The 13,401-nt window shown below is 32.1% G+C and overlaps 1 protein-coding gene across 1 annotated transcript in view; it reads right to left on the bottom strand.

Moving 5' to 3' along the window:
- LOC132271404 (probable WRKY transcription factor 43) overlaps positions 1-3,447 on the bottom strand; it is a 57,049-nt gene extending 53,602 nt beyond the window's left edge. The window contains exons 1-2 of the mRNA XM_059772763.1: positions 3,223-3,447; positions 1,465-1,605 (exon numbers count right to left, since the gene is read on the bottom strand). Of these exons, the coding sequence (XP_059628746.1) occupies positions 1,465-1,605; positions 3,223-3,224 (143 nt within the window). The 5' untranslated portion in view covers positions 3,225-3,447. The remainder of the gene's footprint in view (positions 1-1,464; positions 1,606-3,222) is intronic.
- Between the last annotated feature and the right edge of the window lie 9,954 nt (positions 3,448-13,401).

The following is a 13,401-nucleotide window of genomic DNA, read 5'->3' as shown; positions in this document are numbered from 1 at the left end:
TTTGGGAGTTCTTCCATTCATCTAGGGTTTCCATCAAGGAGAAAAAGATCAATCCTACCATAGAGATGGCCCTTGAGAGTTGGATGACTACATCAATGAGTGGCTAAACATCTTCTTGGGGCTAAAGTTAGCTCTAAGTATGCCTTCTAGATCTTGATGTTTTGTATTTTGAGGGGATTTATGTTGTAATTCTCGTCTTGACATTTGATTTATATATGAATCTTGTTTCTATAATGATTTATGTTGTTTAATGCTTTCAATTGATCATTTCATTCTATTCATATGTCCATGTATGCTAGAATAGATGTTTATGTATTTATCTCTTGGTTTTGTGATATTAATGCATGTTTATGCGTGTTGATGCTATGAATCTAGAGACTGTCAAGGCATGGTGCTTTAATGGAATACTCTTGTAACTTGTTTGATGGTTCATACTCATTTCTTGATAGATTGTGCCTCTACCTTAGTTTAATTAGTTTAATTTGCATGTCCTTAGTTTAGTTGTAGTGTAGTTGCCTTATTCTCTTAAAAAGAAGGACAATCGTGTTTGATGGTCCATGCTTATGAATGCAAGTAGTATAATTCTTTAGCTTGTTAAAGTGTTTGATTGTGAGCTTAAATCAAGAAATAATGACTTAGTTTGATATATTGTGCTATTCATTAGGTTGTTTAGACAATTTATACTTAATTAGTCATCCATGCTTGTTGATTCAATCAATCACACATATTAGTGTTGCAACATATATTTCCCCTCATTCATTACACATTAAGTATCTAGAAAGATGATATTTAGTGGTGACCTCTAAATCCCAAGATCTCTTTTCTTGTTCTCTGCCCCTTTACTTACTTTAATTACTTTGCATTGAATTTATTTATATTGTAGTTTAATTAACCAATCAAACTATCTTTTTGATCACTCGACCTACTAATCCGACTTTGTTTCCATATTAACATTGCCCCCAATCCCTTGGGACGATCCCTACTCACCTTAGCTATATTAATAGTTAGAGATAGTAGTAGCACTTTATAAATTCAAACTTGGCCACTCTATAACACGTTTTGGCTTGTTGCCTACGATACACACCAATAATCATAATTAACCTTCCCGAAAAAGAAAGAAAAAAGCAGAAGTGTGTGCTTTTAGCCAAGAAAAAAACAAAACATCATATATATATATATATATATATATATATATATATGTATATAATTGGAAGATTCAATCCTTATATAGGTACGGCAAAAGCACTAATTGTCCAGTTGTTTTGTTGATCATTAAAGGGACGTTTCACAAGTATTGAGCAGCATGGGGCACAATATATATATATATATATGGTCCTAGCTAGTAGCTCTTGCAATGGTATTCAATTTGTTTGATATTTCCAAGTAATAATAATAATTACAAGATTGTATATATAAGATAATGTGATGCAAAGTCATGCACAATAATTGAAAGTATTTTTGTACCTGAATTTTGCAATATTTTTGATGAACTTCTGGCCATATTTTCTCCATTCATAACCATCGTCAGGTAGCATCAATCTATTATTATTATTGCCGCCTCTGATCTCCATATTTTGCTCTTCAAGAAATCCCTCCTCACCTTCCCTAGTAGAACACATCATCATCACTTTAGCAATTACTCTAATTGTCCTCATGGTCCATGAAATGAATATATAACATAAATTACACTGATTTCTTCTAATATTTGAGCAACTTACACACAGCTAAAAGCGTTTGATCTTTATTACTTTGACCTCCTTGAAATTTGAGACGTGTGATCAATGACAACCCTTGTTGTTAATAATTTTTTAAAAAATGACAAGTTGCCTTTTTCTTGTGTTAAAAGACCTTAATAACCTTATATTTTAGCATAAAACGACCGAAATACCATGAAATGCAAAATATCAATTTTCGTATTATTCAATTTTACAAAACATATATATATTTTTTGTTATAAATGGCATTTTATTAGGTTTCTTTTTAGGGTTTGATTAGATTTTTTTTTCAAATAAAAAAATAAAAAATATTAGGTAGGGTAATATAGTGTAAACAATTTACAAAAAAAGGGAAAAAGTGTAATAGAGTCTTTTGGTTTGATAATTTTTTTTATTAAATTAGATAAGAATATAAAATATATTTTACACATTTAAGAGATATTAAAGTAATAAAGACCAAATATTTTATTCATATGTAATTTATCTAAACTTCAAGGAAGATTAATGTAATTTGCCCGAATACATATATACTGACATGCATGCTCGTGTGTGCGTGAGAGAGAGAGAGAAAGACAGAGGGATTTCCACAAAATTCATTAAGCCAAGATGCATGTTGTGGTTTAAATCCTATGTGAAATTCCAATAGGAAGCACAGACTATTTTATTATTATTTTTTTACTTCTTAAAAAATGATGATAATGACTATATATGCTTGAAATTAATCAGGAATAAAGCATGAAGTGGTGGGGATATATATGTCTAAAGAATAACAGGACAAATTAGTAATTTACCCCATAATTGTAGAGCAAATTAGTATTGTTGTTTATTGAAATATGAATCTCTCTTGTTCATGAATCTTTTATTTATTTATTATTATTATTTTTTAAAGTAAAATCTGTATAAAAGAGCAACGAGAATTTTTATTCATGAATCTGTTAAACAGACTAGATCCTTATTATATCAATGGATGCTAATAATTAAATTTATTATTTAACATGCAGTGATGGATAAAGAAGTACTTTAGCTGTGTATCAAACTAGCTTTGCATCATATATAGTATATTCATTCCCCACTCTCTCTCTATATATGTATATGCGTATATATCTGTCTTTGTATCTTGAACATCAAACTAGCTTGCATCATATATAGTATATTCATTCCCCACTCTCTCTCTATATATGTATATGCGTATATATCTGTCTGGGTACATAGACATATTCACCATTCAATGATTTGACAAATTAGTGTTTTTTTTTTTTTTTTTTTTTCCTTTTTAATATAAGTAAATATATAATAAAAGGAAAAATAGTTCACCCCAAATCCACACTTAAAATTAATACTGGAAATGCAACTCAAAAGGCAACAATTTCATTTATACATGTGTGTATATATTTATATATATGTACATATATAAGCAAAAAAAAAAAAAAACTGTCTATAAGAAGGATATCGTAAAAGCTTAAGTGGGAAACAAGCTAGCAGTAAATCAAGATGGAAGAATACATACATAAATGGATGAAACTCTCATAACTATAGAAGAAAGCTTCTTCAACCTCAAATCCACATCTAGAAAAATCAGAAATGAAGAGAGAGACAAAGAGAGGAAGAGGGAGAGGGAGAGGGAGAGTTATTGTCTTTTATCCCCCGCGGCCCGGCGCCGGGGTTGTCAAGTGTGGTCCAAGAGGAGAGACTCAACATGACAAAACTGAAGAAGGTCAAGTATCTTTCTCAAAATTTCAGATGTCCTACAAATTTTATAAACACTCCATTTGAATGCTTTTCAATCAATCAGATTTTTTTTTTTTTTTTTTTTTTTTTTTTTTTTTTTTTTTTTTTTTTAAGGAAAGGAGAAATTTCCAGATATATCACCCATTCGTAATTTAATTTTTACCTACTTAAATAAACTTTTCAAATAAAATTCATTATATTTTTGTCTTCATAAGAAATTGAACACTGAAACTCTCCAAAAACAAATGAGAACTTATACCATCTAAAATAAAGCATATTATCAAACTACTAATTGGAGCCTCCAAATAAAAATACAATTTTTAAAAAAAATTAAATAAAAATATATATATACACACACTACACAACACTTTATTTTATTTTATTTATTTATTTTTTATTTTTTTTGTTGAATAACACTACAATACACTTGGTTGCATGTGAACACCATTATTTACACCACCTTGAAGTTGCAATTCACCATAGTGACGTCATCACTTACGCAATTGCTTATCTTGAAACTTGATTGTCACCATAGAAAGCTTCTTGTTCAACCACAAATCCACATCCAAGAAAAACCAGAAATGAAGACAGAGAGTGAGAGAGAGAGTTATTGACTTTTATCAGGGAACATAGGTTTGCCATTTCAACGAGGTCAGGTATAAAGTTGAAATCATGTGCGACGATACCGTGCTTTACCGGATGGATATGTGAGTCATCTGATGCATTACTCTACGTACCGATTCCCCCTATCCACGTTTCAAGTAGCTCTTTGAATTTTCGTTTTCAAAAATGAAAAAATTTATGTGAGTCATCTGATGCATTACTCTACGTACTGACTCCCCCATGCACGTGTCAAGTAGCTCTTCGAATTTTCGTTTTCAAAAACGAAAAAGTTTCCACGTTTCAAGTAGCTCTTTGAATTTTCGCTTTCAAAAACAAAAAAATTTATGTGAGTCATCTGATGCATTACTCCACGTACCGACTCCCCCCATGCACGTTTCAAGTAGCTCTTCGAATTTTCGTTTTCAAAAACGAAAAAGTTTAACTTTTTCTTAACGGATATATTTTTTATCTTGCATAATGAATACTTATTTATTTTTTTTTTATAAAAATCATCACTACATTTATATCTCTCTATTATTGCAGAATATCTTCCAATGACAAATAATATTTTTACAAATTATTAAAAAGGCAGGATCATATTATAACTTTAAATAGTATATTATCCATTATATGAATTAAAAAAGATAAGATTAATATTATAACTTTAAACTTTACATTATTCATTATATGGATTAAAAAAGATAGGACTGTTATTATAATTTTAAACAATACATTATCCAAACGATACATCATCCATTATATGGATTAAAAGGTAGGATTGATGTTATGCTTCACGATATTCCAACAACTTTCTAACTCAAATTCACCGCTTGTTTGACTACGAAACACATCTTTAGTTTCTGTCATCTGCACGAAAAAATTAAGAATAAATTAAAACTGAATGTTTAAAATATTTACAAGTTATATTTAAAATAGTAAATAACTCACCATATCATCAATGCGGAAGCCACTTGGATGATTCATTTCGATGTTAGTCATGCATCCAACAAATTTGCTGATTTGTTTTCGGATAGTACACCAACGATTCATCAAAGCTCCTGTATTTCGCGAAGATGGAACAGCAAGATGTTGTACATAACTTTTAATGATTCGCTCCCATAATTTTTTCTGACTTTAATTTGCCCCCGTATTTGCATCGGAGTTAATGGACTTCCACGCCCAACATAAACCCTCATTTTCAGTCATGGACCAATTTGGATTTCGGATAATCGATTGTTGTGTGGAAGGTTGGAAGTTACTTGATCGTTTGTGTCATCCAAATAGTGCCTTAACGGCCAAATGCATTGTTTAGGGTTTGGTAAGTGATGTCGATCCAAAGAACAATCCTAGCCCTCCTCATATCATATTCCACATAATTATCAATGGACTTCTCATCGACCTCAAACATATCAATAATAATCTCTTTGATCTTCTAGGTAGTCTCATTCGATATATAACAACTTTCACCCTATCTAGACACAAATATTATGTCTGGATAGGGTACCGTGAGGGTTGTTACAAAATGGTATCAGAACCTGATCCAGCCATAAGTGTGGCCAACGAGGGCGTTGGGTCCCAAAAGGGGGGTGATTGTGGCGACCTTGTGGGCGGGTGTGTGTGAGCCTGTGCAAGTGGCACTAGTAGGCTACCACACTAGGCGAGTTACAGATGCACAATCTCACATTGCATGGGTGTGGAGGGGGCAAATGTTATATATATATTCAACACCCTTATATAACACAACGAATTTTAAAGCCATGGCCTGCCATGAACTCACCAGAGCTCCAATGTTAAACGTGCTTAAACCCTGTGGGAAGTGTCTAGACCACTGACCCCGCCGCATCTTCAGTTTAAAAATGGTTTTTTGGTTAAAAAGAAGCCGAGGTCATTGTTACTTTGTTTCTTTTCCTTTTGTACTTTATTTATTGGGATCTATAGGCTCTACAACACATACGGTTGGTGTTTTAAGGTATAAAAGGTGAAGAAACTGGTACCCTAATTGCGTGACTCGTAGGGTGAATTTGGCGATATTGGTAGTGAGGTTTAAGGACTTGTTGCAATGGGTGATTCCAAGGGCACAATCGTTATATAAAAATAGTTTTGTTATTATGTAATAGTATTAAATTAATTAGGTCAAATGTAAGGTTTTTTTTAAAGAAAATTCTATGGTCTATTAATTGACTCCAACAGATAGACATCCATTATAGGGGAGGTAAATGATATTCCTAAAAATTGAGGGAAGTTATTTGATCGAGCTTTTAGCTAACTAAAAGGGAGGTGAATGTAATTTTTCCAAGACAATAATGTCATTTCATATTCAAAGTTGAGTGCATTTGTAAGAAAGTGTAATGCATTTATCACCTATCAGAAAAAAAAAACAAAAAAAAAAAAAAAAGGGGACCTTTATGACAAATGCGTACTCCATTTTAAAAGTGAAATGACAATTTTTTTTTTTTTTTTTGGAAGGTAAATAATTCACTCGTATACATGTCTTCACTGAGACTCGAACATATGACCTCCCTTTAGGAAGTATGGATCTGATACCTTGTGAAATGATAATATTGTTGGTAACATATAGATAAGATAAAATATATAACTTGTATATATACTTGTCATTTACAATATTAAAATATAAAAATAAAAAATAGAAGTCGTACCTTAATCAGAAAGGGGAGTGGTAAAATCATCCCCAAATAAAATTATAAGTTTTAAAAGCTTAGAAGCATGAAGGAAAATTCTGACAAAGCAAGGACTTGTTTGATTCACCATTGGGAGAAATCTTTGCCTGAAATAAAATAAAATAAAAATTAAAAAAAAGGAATATAATTGAAATATTTAAAATGATTAGAAAATTATTTTAGTTGTCAGTTTTTTAAAAATTGTTTCTAAAAGCTGTGTTAAAGAAAATACTTGTTTTGAAAGAACTCATGTTTTGTAATTACCTGAAAAGCATTGAGGGCTCTAATATATCTAAAAATGTTGAAAGAAACAAACTCCATTTGTTTTGCTGTGATCCCTACTGTACTCCTCAAACATCCACAATTTAAGGATTTGGCCCAATCAGCCTTTGTCCAACATAAGGGAATAGCTGGAACATAGTGTCCTTGTCGAAGAGCTTTTCAAAAAATACCACAACAATTTCAAACCCTCAAGGTGTGGATTTAATTATAAGAAAAACTTGTGATTCTTTAAATTAAAACTTAAAATATATATATATATATATATATATATATATATATAAAATAAAAAATTAAAACTTTTTATTGGATCAAATCTTGATTCATAGGTCTCTCTTGAATCTCTTCATTAATTGAAGGTGCTTTACTAATGACTTTATTCTTTATTATGCCAAAGCATTAGCTCTGGTCTAAATTTTAGAATCTGGAACAATGTTGCCAACCTAAAGTCTGTGGCATTGGTAAAACGCATATAGTTTTGGAGTCTGAATCCTTTACAATACATAATATTGTATTGTAGTGCATAATTCATTACGATTATTGTAGTTTCAATATCACTATTTTTGGGCAAATTGGTAAAGTGGTCTCCGAATGAGTATGTCCGTATTCAAGGACCCCCCCTAGTTTGTAGCTTAGAAATGAACCATAGATAGTAGTATGAATTATATAAACATATATAATCCCTTCAACTAGTTTTAGAAAATATTACATACACACACACACACAAGTGCGATATATTTTATTATTGGCTAATTTCGTTGTCAAAACAAGTCTGATCGAGTTGTAATTTTTCGGTTAAAAATTCAAAGATTGAAGATCGGATGCGGATTTGAAGAAGTGCAAGTGTTCATGGGTTGCTACACTATGAGAACGATGCTCTAAGAAGTTGTGATAGGTAGTGAGAACAGTTAGGAAGGGTTCTGGAAGATTCGGAACAAGTTTAATTGCAAAATTTCAAAACTGGTCATCTTGAACCGATTTAAGAAGGCTGAATCGGTTCAAGAATCTGTGGTTTTTTACTGTCCATCTTGAACCAGTTCAAGATGGCTGAACCGGTTCAAGAAGTCCCGGATGCATCAGGTTCCAGGTTTCCTTCTACAGTTGTTTCCTTTTTGATCCCAACTTGTTTCCAAGTCTTGTGCACGAAATTTATCATATTTTCTGAGGGATTAGGACTTTCAAAACTCTATATAAACCATGTCATATACATTGGTTGAGATGCGGCTTTAGGAAAAATCAATTCTATATTTTGAGAAAGCCTTTAGAGAGAGAAAAATTCAGAAAATCAAATCTGATTATTCTAAAGTTATTTTTTAGAGTACACATATATATATTCATGAGTGATTTAGTTGTAGTGTTCTCTATCTCATCGGAATTAGAGTGTATTGAAGATTCAGATATTCCGGATGATCAGCAGGATTTAATTCTTCTACAATCGAGTTCAGATCTTAAAGACCAGAAGTAAACACAGTCATACTTTGGAAAGGTTGGAGCATTCGTGAAGTGCTGTTTGATCTATCTACTACTCTTCTATAAGTATCAAGTGTAAGCCTGATGTCAAGTTGCTGTTGGACGGGGAGTCACAAAACCAGAGGATCGTCAGCGATTGGTGTGGTGTAGAACGATAGGCTGTGAGCCAGAGTCAAAGTTTGGTATATTTTATTTCAAATATAGTGGATTGATTTACTTTGGACTGCATAGTCCACGAGGTTTTTCCCACGCAAACAGTCGACGTATTTTATCAACTGGGGTTTCCTCGCTAAAATCCTAGTGCAATCTCTCTAACTCTAACTTGCTTTAATTTTCACATATTTGTGATTGTGGATGTTCAAATTGATCATTTAGTTTAATCAATCATAAATTGAGTAAGTTTACCCGATAATCAGATCTAGATCATTAAAGGAGTTAATTACAATTAAAATCAACTAATTGTTTCCGCACCCCACATAAATCTTAATTTCACAATTTGATATCAGAGCAGGATACTCGATATACAGATTAGATCATAATTGTTGATTATTTGTTGATTTTTACATCATGTCTGAAAATTCATCTGTTGAGGTGTTGCCTTCACTCCTGTTTTTTATTCTGTTACAAGCATGCAAATTGAGTGGTTCAAGTTTAAAAAGGATTTTGAAATTCTGTTAGAGAAATTGAATCTTACGAAACTTGATAGAGATATTTATAAATTAGAAGTTTCTATCTCTAATGAAAATTTGGAAGAACTTGGACATAAGAATTTGAATCTTCTTCATAAAATTGATTTTTTAGAAAAAGGAGCTTAATAAGGTAAATTTGTTTAATAAATCACTGGAACTTAAAATTGATTATTTGAGTAGTGATTTTGTTAAATCAAAACAGTCTTTTCAGAAAGTTGATATTGACACTTACAAAATTGAAACGCTGAAAGAAATAGTTACGAATACTTGTAGTAACAAAAAATTGGCTTCAACTTCAAAGGATTTGTATTTTCAAAATTCAAAAGATATTTTTGTGAAAGTTGATACCAAGCCTTTTGTTATTTCTAATTCTCCTAAACTTATTTCAACATGTCATTTATGTAGTGAAAAAGGGCATATTATGTATAAGTGTCAGAAAAGAAAAATTGAACTAGAGAAGAAATTGAATAATTTTGAGAGTTCAAATTTGAGGAATAAGAGGATTAGGACTATTGAGTCTTGTGACAATTTGCCTAGAACAATAGGGAAATCATTGCATATTGAATCTCAAATTATTTGAGTAAAGAAAGAGAATTTTAAGTGTCTTGCCATGTACACTGTACTTAGAGCACTTAGTCCATGTGGTTAGTATTTTGATAGTGGTTACTCTAGGCATATGACAGGGGATAGAACATTGTTTACCACTTTTAAGGAATGTTTAGTTGGTACTGTTACTTTTGGTGATAGTAAAGCTTCTACTATAAATGGTAAAGGTAAGATCAAATTTTCAAGAATTGTGGAGTTAAAAAATGTTCTATATGTTAAAGGTTTGGCTGCTAATTTGTTGAGTATTAGTCAAATATGTTATGAGGAGTTTCAAGTCAATTTTAATTAACAAGGGTGTTTTGTAACTAATGAAAAAGGTGAATGCATCTTGAAAGGAACTAGAACTTCTGATAATTGCTATGTTGTGTTTTCAGATCTTTCACTTATGTGTTTTTCTGCAGTTACTGATGAGGCTGTTTTATTACATAAAAGACTTTGACATGTGAATTATAATGATTTAGTGAATTTGTGTAATAATGATCTTGTTCGAGATTTGCCTAAATTAAAGATTGATGAGCGCTAAAAAGTGCGTATTTAAACCCCTTAAGCTTAAGTATTCTAAAACCTTTATCTATCTTATTTTCCCGTTTTGTATTGATTTCGTGTTATTTCCATTTTCAGGTACTTATCCCCAAAATAAGCTAACTCAGCCAAATAAGACCATAATTGAGGCAATTCTGGGATGAATCAAAGAAATGAGCAAAGTAGAGCAAAAGGAAGCAAAATGTGGAATTTCAGCAACTTCGATCGATCTCAAGAAAAGTTGGATCGATCCAACTTTCATCGATCTCAGCACTCTAAGATAGATCCAGGCCATGATGTCATCTTCAGAGATCCCAAAAGTTTGATCAATCCAACATCATTCTCTGATCGATCGAACTTTCTTGTCCTTATCCACATGCCAGATCTTATCCAGCTGTACCACCCTACTAACCACTTTTGTCCTTTTCCCAAAAATAGCTTCAAAATATCTCAGATTTGTTTTTATCCAAAAAGGCGCCGCCATTGAGGATCGATCCAACTTTAATTCGATAGATCTCAGTCATGTTCGATCGATCTCACCTCAAGTTCGATCGATCGAACTTCCTAAATCCCGAGAAAATTCCAAATTCCAGCTCATTAAAAGTTATCTAATATCCAATCATTAGAGGATTATTGGTGTACGAGCCTAGCTCATTTGGGGTGATTTTTTACCTACTTATATAAGGAATATGAGCTACTTTTACACATACACATATACTTAGAGAAAATAATACTTAGTGAAGAAGTAAAGGAGAAGAAGATACTAGAGACACCATTGGAGACTCTTCATCAACCAAGGAGCAAATTTCTTCCATGGTGCTTGCCCTTGAGGGTTGGAGGACATCATTCATGAGTGACTAAACATCCTCTTGGGGCTAGAGGTAGCCCTAAGCATGCTTTCTACTTCTTGATTTATGTATTTTTGAGGGGATTTGTATTGTGATACATGTCTTGACACTTTTATATATATAGATCTTGTTTATTCAATAATTTGTATGGTTTAATACTTCCAATTGACCATTTCATTCTATCCATATGTTTATGTATGCTAGAATAGATGTTCATGTGTTTGTCTCTATTTCTTGTGTTATTGATGCATGTTTATGTGTATTGATACTATAGATCTAGAGATTTTCAAGACATAGTGCTTAATGGAATATTCTTATGGTTTATTTGATGGTTCATACTCATTTCTTGATGGATTATACCTCTCCCTTAGTTTAATTAGTTTAATTTCATGTCAATAGCTTAGTTGTAGTGTAGTTGTTAAATGGGAGGACAATCCATGCTTGTTGTTGATGTTCCATACTTATGAAAGCAAGTAACATATATCTCTAACCTTGTGATGTGTTTGGATTGTAAGCTTAAAGAAATGATTAATGGCTTAATTTGATATGTTGTACTATCCACCATGTTGCTTAGACAATATATGCTTAATTTGTCATCCATGCTTATTGAAATAACCACACACATACTCTTTGTTGCAATACATGTTTTTCCCCTCATTAATCATTCATTAAAGGTGTAGAAAAGTATGCTTAGTGGTGATCTCTAAACCCCAAGATCTCTATCTCTTTTTTATTCTCCTTATTGCATTATTATTTACTTTAGTTTAATTTGCATCTAGTTTAATTCAACCAACCAACCACTATTTTGATCACTCAACCTACTAACCCAAATTTTGATTCCTCAACCTAGTATGACACCTCAATCCCTTGGGACGATCCCTTCTCACTCATACTACATAGTATATATGTTAAGCGATTTATAAATTTAAATTATGGTGCCCACTTGACACTAATTTCCAAACTCAAAGTTTTGTGCATTGTTTTGTGCACACGCTCGAGAAGCCACCAAAGATGCCTAAGAATAAAATTTGTGGTCCATGTCAGTTAGGAAAACAAACTAGAGTGTCACATAAGAGACTTATTCATAAAGTCACTTCTTGACCTTTAGAATTGATTCATATGGATTTAATAGGTCGCATAACACCTGATATAATTGGAGGAAAAAGATATTTGCTTGTTATGGTTGATGATTTTTCTAGATTTACTTTTGTTGCATATTTGAGAGAAAAATCTAATAAGTTTGTGAATTTCAAGTCTATTTGCCAACTTATTCAAAATAAGAAGGGATATCGAATTAATCGGATTAGAAGCGACAATGGAGGAGAATTCGAACTTAAGGAATTTATGGAATATTGTGATAAGAATAACATTAAGCATAAATTTTCAGCACCTAAAAAACCACAACAAAATAGTGTAGTGGAAAGAAAAAATAAGGCAATTGCAGGTATAGCTCGTACTATGCTTCAAGAGAATAAGATTGCAAGTCACTTTTAGGCTGAATCGGTACGTACTGCTTGTCATATCCTAAATAGAGTTTATCTTTGGCCTGGAATTAACAAGACTTCATATGAATTGTGGTATGATAGAAAGCCACTGTTAAATATTTTAAAATCTTTGGAAGTAAATGTTACATCCTTAGAGATAGGGAACACTTAGGAAAATTTGACTCTAGAAGTGATGAAGGTGTGTTTTTGGGTTATTCACAAACCAGTTGGGTTTACAGGGTTTTTAATCTTAGAACCAAAGTGGTTATGGAGTCTATAAATGTTGTATTTGATGATATAAAATCTAAGATAACCTCTTCTCAACTTGATGAAGAAGAAACTAATTTTGAAATTGCAGGAGAGAGGAAAAAACATGCAATTCAAGAAGAAGAAAGAGTTGAGGAGTTAGGTAGAGAAGGTGAAGAGGTTGAAGAATATGAGGATGAGGAATTAGAGGTCACCACTGATGAACCTATAGAAATTCCTGCACTATCACTAGATATTCCCACATCTAGCAGTTCTAGAGTTAGATTGAGTCATCCAATTGACAATGTGATAGGTTCATGGGATAAGCATGGTACTAGGAGTACAGTCCGTGATGATGTAGGACACTCATGCATTGTAGATGATATTGTTCACTCATGTCACATGGCTCAGTTTGAACCTAAGAATGTTGATGAAGCTCTTTAAAATTCTGATTGGCTTATGGCTATGCAAGAATAATTGCTTTAATTTGTGAAGAATGATGTTTGGGAATTAGTGCCTCGACCTAGTGATGT

Source organism: Cornus florida, unplaced genomic scaffold (assembly GCF_030987335.1).
Source record: "Cornus florida cultivar Cherokee Brave unplaced genomic scaffold, ASM3098733v1 CherokeeBrave_3.0.0_Hap2_Chr08, whole genome shotgun sequence".
In the NCBI taxonomy this organism is placed as follows: Eukaryota; Viridiplantae; Streptophyta; class Magnoliopsida; order Cornales; family Cornaceae; genus Cornus; species Cornus florida.
Note: the sequence above shows the minus strand (reverse complement) of the source record. Positions and strands in the feature narration are given on the sequence as shown.